The sequence below is a fragment of the Podarcis pityusensis genome (genome assembly GCF_964106645.2).
Source record: "Podarcis pityusensis genome assembly, chromosome: 7".
NCBI lineage: Eukaryota > Metazoa > Chordata > Lepidosauria > Squamata > Lacertidae > Podarcis > Podarcis pityusensis.
Genome location: NC_138031.1, coordinates 56128214 through 56146252, shown reverse-complemented (window position 1 = coordinate 56146252; position 18039 = coordinate 56128214). Strand labels below are relative to the sequence as shown.

General features: G+C 40.6%; 1 protein-coding gene across 3 annotated transcripts in view; it reads left to right on the top strand.

Annotated features, from left to right (window-relative positions):
* The window catches only part of ZNF516 (zinc finger protein 516), a 110963-nt gene extending 95389 nt beyond the window's left edge, over nucleotides 1-15574 (top strand). For 2 of the 3 annotated variants that reach the window (XM_081014123.1, XM_081014122.1), the window contains exons 4-5: nucleotides 1463-1567; nucleotides 12427-15574. In XM_081014123.1, coding sequence (XP_080870249.1) covers nucleotides 1463-1567; nucleotides 12427-12650 — 329 coding nt within the window. In that variant the 3' untranslated portion in view covers nucleotides 12651-15574. Of the gene's footprint in view, nucleotides 1-1462; nucleotides 1568-2547; nucleotides 2616-12426 lie in introns of all 3 variants that reach the window. The other variant, XM_081014124.1, reaches the window with a different exon arrangement.
* The last annotated feature ends 2465 nt before the right edge of the window (nucleotides 15575-18039 follow it).

The window sequence follows — 18039 nt, the reverse complement described above, 5'->3', positions numbered from 1 at the left end:
TTGTTTTCCTTGCAAGGCTGCAATGGAGCAAGAAATGCAGACTGGAGGTGGGGAGAGAGGCGGGTCTTGTCTGTGAGGAGGGGATAGAGAGAAGATCTGGAAAAGGGCCAGCAGAAATCATTTACCCATGTGAGCACCTCCCCCCCTCCCCCTGCCTCTCTCTAACCAGCTTGGGCAGCTGGGTTGGAGCACCAGAATGAGCTAGCATTAAGACAGGATAATGGATTTGGGTGAAGACAAGATTCACAGGCCAAATTCTAGCCATGGTTTTGGACTGTGGTTTGTTGGCCACAAGCGATCCATAATTAGCACTGCCCTAATGTGTACATGTGTGTTTACTTCTGTAATGTCTGGATGGCTTTTCTACCACTTGGATGTTCCACGATGATACATTTTCAGTTTCAATGTGTCGAGGCAGATGATGCCTATTTTTAATTATGTCTCTATCTCTCCATAAAAGAAAATTAAAAAGATAAATTCTGTTATTCTACCCTTGATCCCCCTCTCTTCCTCACCTCCGCAGCGTTTTGATGGGTTCAAAATTTTCAGCAACAGCCCCTTTAATGATTTTTTTCTTTTAAAAGGCAGGACATGCTAATGGCAAATAAAAACCTTTTCCCACCCCTTTTGAAGATGCTGCCTAACCAAAATAGCAAAGAAGACGCTTCAAATATTTTTGAGAAAATAAATAACCCAATAAAAGTCAAACGTGTCCTTTTTGATCAGCCGTAAAAGACAAAGACCAGCCCTTTAAGTCAGATACTGTAAACTGACCTTTGGAAAAAAAGAAGAGGTTTGAGTCATTTTTCCACAAATGCTAATGGCCTAGAAAACATGTTTATCAAAAGCTGGCAGAGGACTGCTGTGTTGCTACTATCTCCAAATGTCCGTAATGACACTTTGATTCACAGATGTCTTCCGCCTGTGCCTCAGAGCTCTGGGGTCAAAGCAGCACCAGCAGGCAGGTAAGGAAGGGCTAAAGGTTTGATCAGCTTGTGATGGCTCCACTCACTCTGCATTTGTCTCCAAGGTATTGCAGCCTGGGGGGGACAGTCGGGCTCTGGTTCTACTCACTTCCTATTATCCATGTGACTTGTCTCCGCCACGCTGGAGTCACTTTGATTTGCCTGATGTACTGCTTGACAAAGCTGGGTGATGGCTGAAAAGTAGATCCAGCTGCTATGAAAAGCGCACACCTGACATGCCAGTCCTGGTGCGGGCACATCATGGGGAGCATTTTTTAATTCAATGTAATTTATGCATCCTTGCCGTCCTGTGTGTGCCTGGCCTGTCAGCCGGTGCCTAGATGAAGGCTGACAGTTGTCATCCAGGGCCTGAAGGTAGCCTCACATAATGACACATTAGACATACTAATGATGTTTTCCTCTGGCATAATGTTTTCTTCTCAACTTTCCCTTACTCCTCGCTTCTCTCCCCCCCTCCCCTCTTCTCTCCACCATAGGGATGCTTAGGACACAAACACGCCAAGGAGACTATCTCTGCGTAGAGTGTGGAAAGGGTTTCACCCAACCAAGCCACCTCAGAACTCACATGAGGTCTCACACAGGTACATTTTTCTTTACCATTCCATCAAGCGGGTGGGAGAAGCCCTTACTTACAATATTTCGCCTTGCTCTTAATTTCCTTTGCTAACCTGATTTTTTATTTTTGTAAAGAGAAAGATTCCCCATTTTGTTTAATTTCATATTTGATTAGCGTTGATCTTGTTCTTTTTCAGGTACTCAATTCTCCCCCCTCCCCACATGCCTTGCATAGCACTGCAGCACAATTGAAATAAGCTTATTTGTAAGGTTTTGGTGTGTGTGTGTTTAAAATAAACCCACCACTTTAATTAGAGAGCAGAATACTCTGGAATGAATATGCTAATGAATTCTCTTGCCATCAGCACAAATTGAAATCAAAGAACCTTTTTGATCCAAACATAAAGCTTTGTTTTGCTGTCTCCTTGCTGCAGACTGAAAGAGGTCTGGGGTTTATTTTATTTTATTTTATTTGGACAATGATAAAACTCTAAATCTCAGCCCTTTTCAAGCTGTGTGATTTGGAGAACGTAGCAAGCTTGAAGCTGCTAGTGTGTCAAGTTACCTTAATAGCATTACATGAGACAGTGAGACTAGCAGAGGGTTTTTTTTTTATTAAAAAAATATTTCTTTTTCTTTTTTGGAGAAGTGTGAATGATGCATACATAAGCCAGTCTGATGCAAAATGACAGAGGCCAAATGGTAAGTAATTCAAGAAGAGGGTCCCTTTACACATACACTGATAATTAATGTTGTCAGTGATTGCTTTCTTCAGCACTGAAGTCTGAATTAAAAAGGGCAATGGCCTTAGGCTGCCATTAGCACACTCTCTTACAGTAAGTGTTACGGTAAATTGGTATTTTCCGGCTACAGGCGAGGAGCTGGTGTCTCTGCTTTTCTCCCACCCTCCCCCAAATGTGGTTTAATCTGTAATGGACTCGAATATTGTACGCGCACTAACGAAGCTTGAATGTTAATCTGTTAACAAGCCCCCTTGTTCCCACAGTGGTATTTGAGTCTAATGGACTCCGAGGTACTGACGTTCACACCACCTCCGCAGACGCCCCAAAACAAGTATGTTTTACAATTAATTGGGTATTTGGTTTTTAATGTGGTAGCTGGGGAGAAAAAAAAAAGTTACACCGTGATACTCATCAGTAAAGCACTGACTTGTTAGATAAGAGTGTAAGTAAACAATAACCGTGCTGTGTTTGGTTTTAGATGCTAAAATTTGTGGAAAGGCCTTACACAAATTAGACAATTTATTAGCAAATGTCAACAAAATTGCTAAAAATATATTGAGAAGGGAGGGAGGGTGATTTTTGTAACGGCATATAAAATTGCTATCCTGGTTTTGCTAGATAAGTTCTTCAGTGCATATCTGCCCACTCCTCTAATTTCTGAAATGCAGCAACAGTACAACTCATCCATAGTCCGTGTTTTTCTGAAGAGTATTCCTATTACAGTATTATATAGCTCCTATCTTTTGAAAGACGCTTATCTTTCAATCTCTGTGGACTCTGTGTGGTGGTGTGTTTTCCTCTCTTGACAAGCACCTGGCTGTCCTCTAAATTTCCTTATTTTCACTAATGCTGTCCTGGACGTTATGTTTCTTGCTTTTTCTTCCTCCTGGTGTTTTTGGTTTCATTTTTATTTCCAGTCAGTTCCAGACCACCTAGTTCCCATTGGCCCATCCATGCATAGCATGGACCTAACACCTAGTGCAAGCAAGCTCAGTTGCTTTTTCAAGTTCTGAATGTGATCCTTTATTAGCACAGAAATAAATTCTGACACACACACACACTCAGGCAAATACTGAGTAAGCTATGTGTGTTTATTATCGCCTCTGCTAGTACTTCAGCCCATCAGAGGAATTTATCAATTTTTCCATTACAACATCCCCACCATTAGTTTCAGCATGGCAGTAGTGCTTGGAGAACCACAGCCAGGATTCCTTGCACAGGATCTGGAACAAGAGATTGCAATGCCCTGATCCTGAGCACACACATGAGGAAATGGACCTGTGCATATATTATGTTGATTCTGGGATGCCTTTGAAAATAACTTCATCCTATCCTGCCCATAACATTTGGAAATGTTCATCAAGGGAAGAATTAGCATCATGTTGAAGGTTTCCATCCTCCTCAATGGCTGTCAGGAATGTCCATGGGGTAATGGAAAACTTTCAAAGCAGTGAAAATAATAATCGTTGGTAAACACTTCTAAATGCAGGTAATTCATCTAGTTAAACACCTCTAAAAAGTAAGAAGATAAGGACACTTGGACATTCTGGAGCTGGATCTAGATACATTAAAAAAAAATCGGGAAAATGCATTATAAACCTCATAATGAGAAATCATGTTGCTGAAAGATGGAACTTCACAGTGCCATCTGGTGTCACAGTGTTATAACACATTTAAAACACCTTTTCTTTACTAATGTAGCTGAGCCCCAAGTCTCTCATGTCCGCCATTTTATCTCAAACAATAGCCAACCCGATAATTGGGGCAGAGACCACAGCTGACTGATAGACCACAAACTTTACATGGAAAAGGACCTGGGATAAATCCCTGGTACCTCCAGTCAAAATGTGATATGAAAAGTCTCTGAGATGCTGGAAGGATACTGCTGCTGAGAAGAGCAATAGTGGACTAGAGGGACAAAACACTCCATCTAGGTTGGTACATGGCGGGTACAAGGATATGTTCTTAGGAAGTTACTTATGAAGCACCACATTGGGGATCCTAGTTCTAGGTGATGGGCCTTTTGCAGCAGTTCTGTTTCTTGTTTTATCACAGCTGTCCTTCCATTTCACATATGTGTCCGCTGCCCTGTCCGTGTCGTTAATTAAAATGCATACTTTAACTGTTTTCACTCTCATCTTTTTCACTGCAGTAAACAAAAGTGCACTTTATCCACAATATCAACTTCTAGTTCATTCTCGGGGGTGGGGAAGGGATCTCAGTGCCTCCAGCATGCTGGTAACACCATTGTTTTCCTGTTATAAACTTCTTAATTGGAGAAATAACTATTCAGGACACTGGAGCAAGATCAGTTCTGGTTATGGCAGTTCCATGATTTCCAGATTTTCTCCATGCTCCATACCATAACAGTAGCTTTGGAAAGAAAGATTAAAATAGTTTTCAGTAAAGGTTTGGTGGTTCTTAGCACTGTGGATATAATTGTACCACTGCCACATTTCAGAATGTAGGGAAATGATGCTTATCCCAGGTGATCAGAACTGAGTCCTTTACTGGCCCATTCAAGACTCATTGTAAGATACTGGCTTTTAAAAGAAATGAGTATCCAGCTTAATGACACCTGAAAAAGACTGTCAGTTTTGTGAAACCAATTAAGCAGTCGCAAGTGACTGTAATTTAACTGAGCTAGAGTCTTTTAGATGAGTTTAATCCTCATCTTAAAAGGCTGGTAAATGGCTATGGGTCGATTCCAGTGTTTTTGCAGATGGAATGCAGCTAATGCAACCAATGTTTCTCTTTCCCTCCTCCCTCCATAAGCCTCACAAGGGGATCGGTGGGTGGAGGGGGGAGCTTACATTTGTATTTGCATATCTCATGTTTGTAAATCAAGTCTAATAATATAATTACGTTGGGTGTGTTTCACATTCCATTCTACCTTTATACTACATTCAAATGTGCACACAAGTAGTGTGGGAGAGGTTCAAAGTAAACTTTCATGCCGTACGTGAAAATGTTCCAAGAAATTGTCTATGGGTGGAACAGAAACTGATTACGAAGGTGCCCCCTCCCACAGTAACTCCATTGTGTTGCATTAGAGGCTATCTTCTCTTACTTGCAATACAATCATTCTGAAGCAATTTTAACACGCATATGTCTCAAAGCATAATGCAAAATTTTTACTTTTTATGTGATGGAAATAAACTGAGATTGCTTGAAATCATAGAATGCCAAAACATAACTGCAGTAACTTGTCAACTGGTTCACATGTAATGCTAAGCCATGTTCTATAAATCATGGTTTCATTTGATCAGCTGAACACAGCCTAGTGCCTTAATCATAGTTCATTAACCAGAAACTAGCCATGCTAGTCATGGTTTAATAAATAACACCTTCTGATGTAGAAACTTAGATATCCACGCTGGCTTTGCTCTCACACTTTAAAGAAGGAACATGGATGTGAAAATACGTGGGGAAAATCTTCCCCCTCCATTAATATGATTAAATTCCACATGCCAAAACCTCCATGGTAGAATCTAGGTGAAGGTAAAGGGACCTCTGACCATTAGGTCCAGTCGTGACCAACTCTGGGGTTGCGGCGCTCATCTCGCTTTATTGGCCGGCATACAGCTTTTGGGTCATGTGGCCAGCATGACTAAGCCGCTTCTGGTGAACCAGAGCAGCGCACGGACACGCCGTTTACCTTCCCGCCGGAGCGGTACCTATTTATCTAATTGTACTTAACATGCTTTTGAACTGCTAGGTTGGCAGGAGCAGGGACCAAACAATGGTAGCTCACCCCGTTGCGGGGATTCGAACCGCGCACCTTCTGATTGGCAAGTCCTAGGCTCTGTGGTTTAACCCACAGCACCACCTGCGATGGTGGAATCTAGACACATATAAAAAATGTTGTGAAAAAGCTTTTTTTAAAAAAAGTTTTGAAAAATATATTGAATTTGCCATAGCTCACCATCTAGTGTCACATTTGTATACAGTGGTACCTCAGTTTAAGGACAGTCCGGTTTAAGAACGATTTGATGTACAAACTTCGCAAAACCAGAAATAGTGTCTTGCTTTGAGAACTTTACCTCGGTCTAAGAACGGAAGCTGATAGGTGGAAGGGCACTGGCAGTGGGAGGCCTCATTAGGGAAAGCGCACCTTGGTTTAAGAATGGTTTTTGTTTAAGAACGGACTTCCAGAGCGGATTAAGTTCATAAAACAAGGTACCACTGGAATGCACTTTACAGCACACTTAGAATGTTTTATTTGCAGCTGTTTAGTTGAGTCCCATGTGTACAATGCAGTACATATTTGGTTCTGGATTTGGGCTATTGAACTGCTTTCAGTGGGACTGGTCAGTAACAGTTTGAGAAAGTCTGTAGATTAGATAAAAAATAATCTGGCATTTACCACGAAACTCAAAAGGCATACAAAAATATACCATGTTTACAGTATGGTAATTAATAGGCATATTCTCAAAAATTGTTAAAATGAAAAAGTTTGGAAGATAATTAGGTGGGGAGGAAGTTCACAATAAATCATTAGCTGCCTAAACATTCTTAAGTAGAAAACATTTCAATGGTTGGTTGTAGAGATGAATACATTTTATCATACATCTAGACTTTCATGTGTTTGAGAAAGAGTAGAAAAATGTGATCAAAGGGAAAACACAGGCAAATATTACTACAAAATCTTTTCTCTTTTCTTGACAATTTTCCTTTGCAGTGTTAAGTACTAGTGCTAAGGTAGCAATCTAAAGAATACTGAAGCTACCAACCTTAGTATCTTCAGCTAAACGTCCTCTTTTTGACATTTCATTGACATATGGAATAATATCCTGCCTGCTTTCTTTGGCTTTTTTAGCCTTATGATTAATAGTTTATTGCAAATGTTTTTTTAAAAGATAGTTAGATTGAGCCCAATAATTCCATTAATCAAAATAATGCATAATGAACAAATAAATGGCAATCTAATTTGTCTCCTTCACAGCTATAAATATTATAGTACAGTCAAGGAACAGGTAGATCCTGTTTGGATTGGACTGCTTGTGTTTCCTTTTGCTCACAGATGATTCAACTGACATGTTGAAGCAAAGAAGACCACATCTTGGCACCCTTTAATTTTTAGCTGAATGTGGGCAAGTCCATCCACTCAGCCATTCATTATCATAAACCTCTTTTAAAAATACCATGAATTTGCCTATATTTGCACAGAAACATCTCTAATTTCTTCTGCAGACTTCTCAGAGGAAGAGAGGAGAAAATTGCTTTTGGTCTGCACAGAATTGTATCCAATGCTTGCTCTTCTGCTTGTGCATCTTAACTTCCACATTCTCTCCTCTCCCTTGTAGTCCCCCACCCACCCTCAAAATCTAATCCAGAAAACTGTAGGACTCTCTTCCAGAGTAGATTTTTTTGGGGGGGGGGGAGTGCATGGGGAGAAGAGAGGAAGGGGAAGTTCCCTTGTACAAGGGGAAACACATTTGCTCAGTGATTCACTTTTCATGCCTCTCTTGTTACTCTGCATTGCACTAACTTTATTGTGTGTATGGATTCATTTGCACATATTTACTGTTGGGTTTTTTGTTTTACAATGTAGAATAAATTTTTAAGAGGAATGCTATCTAAGGCACAAACGGAAATGAAAAGATGCATCAAGAAGTGCTGGTTCCAGCTAATTAAAATGCAAAACCAGATCAAGATCTGGTTAGATCTAGATATCCTATAACCAGTTCCAACTTATGGAAGTGGGAGAGGGAAGGCCATTTCTGCTGATTTCTCCCTCCCCCAAATCACCATGCAGCTCTCTGTATGCACCATTAAAACTCCACTCGGGGGTTTAGAGGACCCGGTGGATAAATATGGGAAGTACTACAGAAGTCTGCAAGCTAAAGAAAAGAAAGAAAGAAAAAAGAATCCCCTTCTGTTCTGTGAGCTTTTGCTGGGCCACCAGCCCTTCTGTGAGCTGGATAAGCCCTTCCATGAAGAAACCGTTCCATGTGGAAAGGGCTGCTCTGGTTCCAAGCCTGCTATTTTTAATAGTTTGATTTTTGCAGGCAGACAAGACTTTTCAGAGTACCAGTGTTTTGTTTTCTTTAAGAAGAGTTCCCATCTTTTCATAAGATCAGTTCTTTGCTTGATCCATGTTTTCTTCATGGTGCTAGTTAATTCTTCTCTATTAGCACATCTGTAAACGGGTCCATTTGCTCATGCAAACTGGTGGCTTTATTTCCCCCCACCCATCTGCCACCATCCTTTACACTGGTGGCTGGCCATCAAGCTGCCATAACTGCGCTGGCAACCCAAACTTTGTGTGGCAAATAAACCATGTGGAATCCAAGAGATACACCCCAGCATCTTCTGTATAATTCCAAGAGATTCAGTGGCAGCTTATGTAGTGTAACAGTATAGGGTAGTTCTCTCTTGAGTCAGCTTAACAGATCACTGTTGGTTGTATCCAGTGCCATGTTATTCAGAGTAGACTCACACATTTCACTGTTCCTAAGTAGGGTTAGCCTTGGATACAACCCTAGGTTTGTGCTTAGCCTAGTTTTGGAAGGTGTCTAAGGGCATCATGACACCACGATCTGTAATTCATGATAATGTGTTCCTAAAAAAAACCCGGCCACCCAAGTATGCCAATAATATAGTTGTATAGGTTGGATCTCAGAAAGAAATTTAAGGTGACCTTTCTAAAACTCACGGGTAGCTGTGAGGGGCCAAATATTGAAGAACCGCAATAACCACAGTGGCTTTCCATATTCTGATGGCAAAAGCATGCTGTTTAATCAGAAGCATCCCCATTTGGTTTGGAGGTTGTTTGAATACCTGCTTGCGATACAGACAGGCAGCTTTTATGAGCAATGCAATCAAATAATTGATTTGAAGTCATTTGGTCTGGAGCCAGTTAAACTAGCTTCAGATACTTGGCATCTTTATCTCTTGGTGGAGCTTTAGTATTTCCTTGGCCTCCCATCCTGTAATGGCTGCAGTTCATCTCTTCTTCCGTGTAACAAGGAAACTTTTTCTCAAACTTCCTTTAAAAGAAAACAAAAACCTCTTGCCTCTTTAGAGCACTTTCTCTTATGGTAATGCAGACATTCACACAATATCATTACATATTCTAATTTAGCACTGAGGGCTCTGTTCCCCTCGTAGTAACACAAGTGTGGGGAAGCTTTGCTCTGAGCTATGGCCTTCTCCAGTATTGTACCCAGAGAGAATTCCACTAATGTGGTCTGCTTAGGGAAGAATTATTGCGCACCCCTCCCACTCATTGCCTGAGCTCCTGGCCCTCTTGCTAATCTTATGTTGTGGGACAGTTGCTAACCCCTTTCATGTTTCTCCGCTATGTGTTAATTCTCCTCTGTGGGTGAATTACAACTGGACCTGTAGGGCAAGCCTTCCCGAGGAGTCACTGACGAAGATGGCTGTCCCACATAGATACCTAATTACACCCTCGGGCCAAGGTCCCTTCTTCCATCGCTCTCTCTTTCTTCCCTTTTTTTTTTTTTTTTTTGTTTCTCTGGCAATTCTTATCCAGGGAGACTGGATCAAGCTGTTCCTTTTCCCCCCCACCACAGATTTCCTTCCCATATTCCCTAGTGCACCTGTAGCCCAGTTCAGTATGATATTGTGTGTGTGTGTGTGTGTGTGTGTGTGAGAGAGAGAGAGAGAGAGAGAGAGAGAGAGATAGCAGGGCCTCTCTCTTTTTTAATTTAACGATGAGCATCACCTCTTGAAATTGTTCGCCTATCTCTTAGGCATGATGTAGCTGTGCAAAAATATAAGGCATCTTTCTCAGTTTACTGCAAGGAATCCAGCAACCAACTAAATAAGTTTTATCACATCTTTCACTCAGTTACCGTTTCCTACATTTCAAATATACTGCAGTCTGTACAGCTGCTCCCCCTCCCTGTTTCACCCCTTTAATTTTGTTGCAAATCTTCCCAACTCACAGCAGACATTTGACTGGTAAATGCCATGAATCTTAGGCCAGCCTTAATTAGGATGCTTTTCTCTCCCTAAATCTATTAACAAAGGGGAGATGCTTAATACATTATGTCAACCAGCACAGGCTCTTCTTTAGTTCTTCCCAGGACTGCCATAGGCACGGCTTGAAATTTACTGGGAATGGTGGTTCTTTTTGCATGGATTTTGAGTCTTACATTGTGTTAATTTAAAATGGTCTGTTTCCCTTCATCAAGGCTTTAGCTTAAGGTTAATGTATGAACATAAGATGCATTGTGCCATAGAGCTTTAGCAATCAGGATTGTAAGCCACATTGTTTGGACAGGGCTGCTCAGAATGCCAATACCAGAGAGCTGGAGGCATCCATTTCATCGTGACTTTATTTTGAGGTTTACTTGGGTGTGGAACAGCCCCTTCTGCTTTTCCATGGTGGTAATAATTTTAATAATAAGTTTATTATTCGCACCCCACCTATCTGGCCGGGTTGCCCCTGCAATAGATTGTTGCAGACAATCTATACTATGCATACTATGCATATTGATACGAGAGATCTTATTGCCAGCAGAGAGACAGTAATCAGTAGATTTCGTTAAAAGAGGAGAGTGGGGGGCTGATTCACACAAACAAGCAGCTGTGTGGGGGGCCACTTGAAATACAGCGACATGAGGGTTGTTTTCCGTGGATCAGCCATTTGTATGAAGTGGCTTCCTGTGCAGTTCAAACTGCATGTGAATGTAAACTCTCACTTTTGGTTTGAGCATCTCTCTCTCTCTCTCTCTCTCTCTCTCTCTCTCTCTCTCTGTGTGTGTGTGTGTATGTTGCGGCTGCATGAATATCCTCATAAGAATGGAATAAGGTTGGTCCTAAACACAGGATCAGAACAACTTGCCATTAAAACAGATCGTTAAACAAGATGCGCTATTCCCATTAAAAGGTGTTTGGTCCTCCTCCACTATATTCTTCAATGCCAGAAAATTAATCCTTGTCAACTACACCTTTTCCTGGAGGCTGGGGCATGCTACTGTGCAGGGATCTGACCAAATTTTGGGATCTCCCTTCAGTGCAGAGACAGGGAGCTTGTGGCTCTCCAGACACTGAACTACAAATCCCATAATCCATGACCATTGGCCATACTGGCTGAGGCTGATGAGAATTGGGAGTCCCATCGATATCTGGGGAGCCATTGGTTCCCCAATTGCTGTGTACAGAGTGAACCCAACCTGCTTTCTTAGGGCTCCTTTAAAATCTCACCCAAGCATGTGGTGGATCTTGTCACATGAGCAATGATTACATTTTAAGCCAAAAGAGAAATTCTAAATTACTAGCAGGGTGTCCGGCATGAAGAATCCAAGAACTATGTACACTTTACCAATGTATTGATTCACAGATGGGGAAGATGGCATGCCTCTGTGCCTGGAAGATGGGGTATTTTGGCATGGGTGGAAATCTTAGACCCAGGGGCCAAATGTGGCCCTCAAAACATCTCTTTCTGGCCCTCAGACCTTTCCTCTTGTTGGCCCTGCTTCACAACTTGAGTGTTTTTGCCTGGCTGGAAAAGTATCCTTGAACTCTAATAATGCCTCTTGGTTGTATGGATGAAGAATAGATAACAGTGTCTATGTGTGTAAAAAATAGCCTACAGCACAAATGTAAAAATTATATTCACTAGTCTGCCTCTGAAATGTGGCCCCTGAACTAAAAAGATTTCCTCACCCCTGTAGTACGGCGTAAGACATTTTGGATCCTTGAATATAGTTCGCTATTCAGCTCACATGAACTTCAATCTGGTCCTGCCACCAAAAGCAATTTAAAAACTACCCTATCATTTACTTATAAATCCCCTCAGTTACCGTAAAATTTTGCTTCCCCCTTCCTCTGGTCTTTTCCCCCTTCTTCTAGCTATTCTTAACCTTTTCTTAAATGCTCCTTCAGTCACTATTATTTGCTATTCTAGTATGTCATAGAGTTTATAGGAACTTGACATGCTGTGCTCTCACTGGAGATGATTAAAAATAACTCTTTGTGATGTATTAGGTCAACGTTAATGTGCATAATGCTAATAAAAAGGTAGCTGGGGCCAGTAAAGAATGTGAGATTGCTCAACTGCTAGCCTAGAAATGGAAGCGAGAATAAAAAAAAAAAAAGTGTTACGAGAAAATAAGAATAATAAATGCTCTCCCTCTTCCCTGTTCTATCTCCCCTCTCCCTCCATTTAGGCGAGAGACCCTTCCAGTGCAGATATTGTCCATACAGTGCCTCTCAGAAAGGGAACCTAAAGACGCATGTCCAATGTGTACACCGGGTTCCTTTTGACAACAGCCAGTACCTTGATCGACGGTTCCTACAGCCTCCAAATAATTATTCTCACAACCCTATGGAAGAACAGCTGGAAAACCTCCTTGCAAAGCATCCGGTCCCAGGAGCAACTGTGTTACAATGAAATCTGTGCTCTGTGCTTTGCTGGAAAGCGATGCCTCCGAACTGTTAATCATTTTTAAAATAAATGAAGAAGCTGCAGAAGATATATACAAATTGACATACTAATCAGTCCCCACAGCTCCTTATTTCCTTTATAACAAACAGTGGCGTTGGCAAGCTTTCTGGTGGTGCAAGGCATCTATATTAATCAAGATAACTTTTTTTAGACACTGGAAAAATTAAACTTTATATGATTTGGAGGGCAGCACTGCAACAAAATCCTCTCTCATGGTTGCTTGAATCTTTAAAACACACACACACACACACGTGGATTTGGGAATGTGGGATGGAGTGATTAATGAAACTGCCATTAGCTGTCATGCTGGGGAGGGGAAACACAACTTTTCCCCTTCCCCCCAAAAGGAAGAAAGCAAAATGGAGGAGTCATTCAGTGCTGTGAAAGCCAGGCTTGATGAAGGACGGAAGGGACTAAAGAGAAAGACCATCATTCTGCAGTGAGGTTGTTTCATGATAGTTTGGGGACCACTTGCATTTCCAGTGGGCTTATCCTTGACTGCACACCATTAATAGTATGTGAATATGGAAATTGAAACACTTCTTAAAAATGCTTCTCTTTTCACTTCAGAAAGAAAAGAAAATGGCTAGTCAAACACTAAAAAGGAGAGGAAGAAGAAAAACAGGCTTCTGTGTTTTGTTTTTTTTACTCTCAGGGCCTTTCTAATTGTTTGTTTATCCTGCTCTTTCTTTCAGCGCTACTTTCTGTGACCTGATCACAAAGAAAATGTGCATGCTTTTAAAAAAATAAAATTAAAAAGAGTGGGGGGGGGATGATTCAGCTGTTTAAAGCTGCTGATTTGTATGCTTTTAATAGAAAGAAAGAAAGAAGGAAAGAAAGAAAGAAAGAAAGAAAGAAAGAAAGAAAGAAAGAAAGAAAGAAAGAAAGATAAGAGTTCAGGCAGACCTAGGCCCTTAGGGTACTTTATGTGCCTGTATTTCTGTGCAGCAAGCCAGTTACCCTTTCTGGGCCCTTGTGACATTTTGAAGAGAGAGAGAAAAAAGATGAATAGCTTCTTTCGTGGTGACAGGTCAGTGTTCATCTAATGTGTCATGTCTTGTACTTGGTAATCACTGGGGTAAGGGGGAGAGAAAGGAAGCTTTATATACCTCTTCTACAGTAGTTCTTTTCAATGCAGGTTTTCAAGGTAAGGGTGCGGTTGCAGGTTGTTAACCATCCAGTGTCTGCAATTCATTTTTTAAAAAATAAATAAATTCCACAGGTATAAATATTTTTCTTTCCCTTCATTGCTATGGCACTATGTGTGATGGTAATAATTCAGATTTTCAGATTTTGCACGTATAATTTTATGCATCATCATCATAAAAATGCTGCCTTGAAAAAAATATTCTGTGAAAAACTTTTTGCAAAAAAAAAAGAAGAAGCTTTACTAGGTTTTTTTAAATTGTAACATTTTTGTAAAGGCAGAAAAAGGATTTTTTTAAAAAAACTAGCATGCTAAATATATTTTTCAAAAAAAGCAATAATTTTACATGTACAGAAATGGCGCTAACCTTTTAATACTGATCGAGAGCAACCGTTTACTTTCTACAAATAATGGGATAGTGCTGTCTTCGAAGTAAATGGGCTTCTTACACAAAGAATTTTAAATGTGTACTTTTTCTGTGCTAATTTTGTTTTTGTCTCTCTTTGATTTGGGTTTCTACTTAATTGCAGATTACTTGACCGTTCTTGCTTTACAGTTGCTGACGATAATGCAATTGAAACATTTGTATGCAATTTGCTGGTTTGGGATTTTTGTTTGATTCCTCATACACCAACTGTATGCCTGCTGTAATCCTGGTATAGCTAAGAATATCTGTGCAAATGCCTATATAAGTGATTGTAATCTGCTGTCTTTTGAAGTTAACTTGCAGAAATTTGTATAGACACATTCCACACTCACCCCCCCTTCCTGTACCCCACTCCACTTTCAAGACCCTCCCCCCCCCCCAAATCAGCTCATTTTCTGTCTTGATTAACACTTGATCAATTTGGGATTCACACTCAAGTGCTACTTTCCCCTTTATCAAGCACTTATTTTCCTTGTTTAAAGCAAACAGGTAAGGATTCAGGAATGCACCAAGGTAGCTGCTTTGCCTATTTTGTGTGTTTGTAGTTATTAAAAAACCCTTCTGTCCCTCAAAAGTTATATGAGTGTCATGTACAGCTGTAATTATTTATGTTGGTTGATTGTGTTTTGTTGTTGACGGGGGTTTTTTGGGGGGGGTGATGGGTTGTTTTTTGTTTTTGAAAGCTGATATGAAAGGATCTTAGTTAATATTAAGACTTTAAAAGCTCCTCCTGGAGACTGTTTACTTCAGGACTGTCTGACACAGAGAAAGTGCTGTCACTGCCATTACCAGGGTACTAATCAGCAAAGTTTACAATCATAATTTAGCTACATGAAGAACAACAGCAGGGGAAATCAGTTTAAATAATTATATGCTGTGTATAGCACAGAAATGAGATTTTCACTTAATTAAACAAGAAATGGGGAGGCTGAGGGGGAGCAGTCATTAAAGAGCAGCCGTTTTCACGTGTGAATCCCAAGCATTGTAATTTCCTCCTTTATCATCCATATTGTATCGATTTGTTAATTCAGTTAGACCCTAGTGCTTAGGATGATTTGTGTTCTTATTTATTTAGTTCTTTGGGTTTCAGATAGCTCCCCCCCCTTTTTTTAGGAAACTTGATAATTTTGTAGCATGACACACTTTGTAAGCCATCTTCTGACTGTTACAGAGACTTTTCTACTACCTCTATCAATCTGTTTCTTTTCCTTAACAGGTTTTCTACAGTGTTGCAGTCTAATGTACCTTAGACAATAAAGGGTTCGATTATGAGCACTGCAGATGGTGTATCAGCTATACCTTTCTCAATCTCTCCTTTTGTTTTCCTTTCTTTCTCCCCCCTTTTTTGCCCTCCAATAAAAAAACAAACATGAGCCATAGCAATTTACCTTCTGCTCTGACACACATTAAAATACTCTACAACAGGCTTCCTCAACCTCAGCCCTCCAGATGTTTTGAGACTACAATTCCCATCATCCCTGACCACCGGTCCTGCTAGCTAGGGATCATGGGAGTTGTAGGCCAAAAACATCTGGAGGGCCAAGGTTGAGGAAGCCTGCTCTACAAGGACCAAAACCAAGACACAGGAGTAATGGCACCTTTCCAAAATGCTATGTTTGCTTCCACCTTTGTATTCCTTAGATGATTTCTACTGCAAGTGAATGGCTCTGTGTACACACCGTACTGTTAAAGTATATTTAAAGCACATTTCCTCCCCCAAAGAATTCTGGGCACTGTGGTTTACCTCACACAGAATTTCAATCCCCAGCAACTCTTAACAGACTGCAGTGCCCCATGATTCTTTGAGGGGGAAAACATGCTTGACAGCATCTTCCTTAGGGGATCAAAAAACAAACAAAAAAGGTTGGGGTGGAAGACATGAGTTCTCATAATTTCAGAACAGCCACGTGCAAGTTTGAAATGGGTGACATTGATGCTTTGTGATCTGGTTCACACAATGCGTGTCAATAGCTCCTTTGCAGCCCACTCATCCTGGAGACATTACTATGCCACATACATGAAAGAAGAGTGACCAACATCTGCCCATCCCCACCGACTGAATATAACCAGATGAGAGACAGATAATGTGTGAAAGATTAACACTCAATTAGAGGGATATGACTGGAAATAGTTTCCAAATTATTTGGATTTCTTTCTGACTTTCCACTCCCCTAATACATAAATTGGGGGGGGGGGTAGTGGAATTAAAAAATGTTCAATGCAGGGCACTATTCTGGTTGAAGATAATGATCTCCATAATTCAGCTTGTCTTGCCAGTAGTGATTTTCTACCAATCCAGAGCACAGCAGCTTTGGGGAGTGTCCAAATCACTAAGATTTTACCTAGAATAAAGTGAAGTGAAAATTCCTGTGTCAACGATGAACCTGCGTTGATTCTATCAATGATATCCTTCCAGAAATGTTCACTTATGAAGATATCCGAAACACATACTAGATTAACTAGTGAACTTCTGCATCATTAAGATCTCCAAAAGGCTGAAATCAAGTTTCATAAGTCTGAGTTCTAGATCCACATATGACAGTGATTTGTATATTCCGGGTCCTGCAATTTATTACCCTTGTCAATGCATTTGGATGGCTATGTGATGTTATTATCCTTAGAGGGAAAAACATCGACAAAAACAGAAAAGCCTTGGTTTATTATGTTGTTTATCCTTTCAAAATGGAGGAAAGATCTGTAGCATATCTATTACATTGAATCCTGCTTGTGCATGGGAAACACAGTAGAGCATTTGTTCATTCGAGTAGAGCATTTGTTCATTCGAGAGGTAATTGTAAATATCTTAAGGACTTTTTTTGAACCAGCAGCAAAATTAATGAGCAAAAATTGAGCATTAATATATTACCTTAAAACTTTTATCTATTCTACTAGTTGTGCTCAACAACAATGGGTAGGAGATCAGGATCCTATACCCCATTGACTGGATACAGACTCATGTCTGTTTCCTCTGCTGAGGACATGCTATGCTTCTATTCTTCACTTGTGTCTCCTTGGGTGTTCACAGTACCAACAAAACCATGCTGAAAGCCAAAAGCTGGGCACTTGATAAGAAGTCAGTCTACTTAAAATCTCCATTGACCATGGGCAATGACAAGGGATGGCCAGTTAAAAAGGATATGATGGCCCAATGACAAGGAAAAGGCTGGATAGACAATTTGCCTCTCCTTTCTAAGTGGCTTGTCCTATTAACACAGGGAACAGGAAGTATGAGATGTGTGTGCTGGCTTAACTCATTTGTTCATCTGTCTCAAATTTGCTACCAAAGATGTGGCGGTATCCTTAGCAAATAGGCAAGCGACAAGACACCTTGCATAGTGCTCTGGAAAATGAAGTTTTCACAGCAAACATTGTAAACCCGGCTTCTCTACCAGTACTTTAAATGGTCGTTGCAGCACTTCAGAGGACCTTCCTTTTTATTATTTCCTAAGCAGATGCTTTGCTGCAGCAGGCCTTTGAGGTTGCTGGAGGGCTGGCACATCTAGCACTCTCCAGTATGCGGTTTGTAGACTTCATCGTTGTACGTTGGATGACAGTGAAGTGGGGGTAATGCCCCAAGCCTCTGTGAAAGCACATTTAATATTTAAATAGCCTCATGAATTTCTGATTACCAGTTTGAATATTTTTCTACCAAAAAAATTAACAATGTATATCACAGTTGGTAAAATAAAGACTAGCATTATATTTGTTCTTTTGAGAGAGAGAGAAAACACACACGTTCCGACGAGCAGGTCATTCGACCT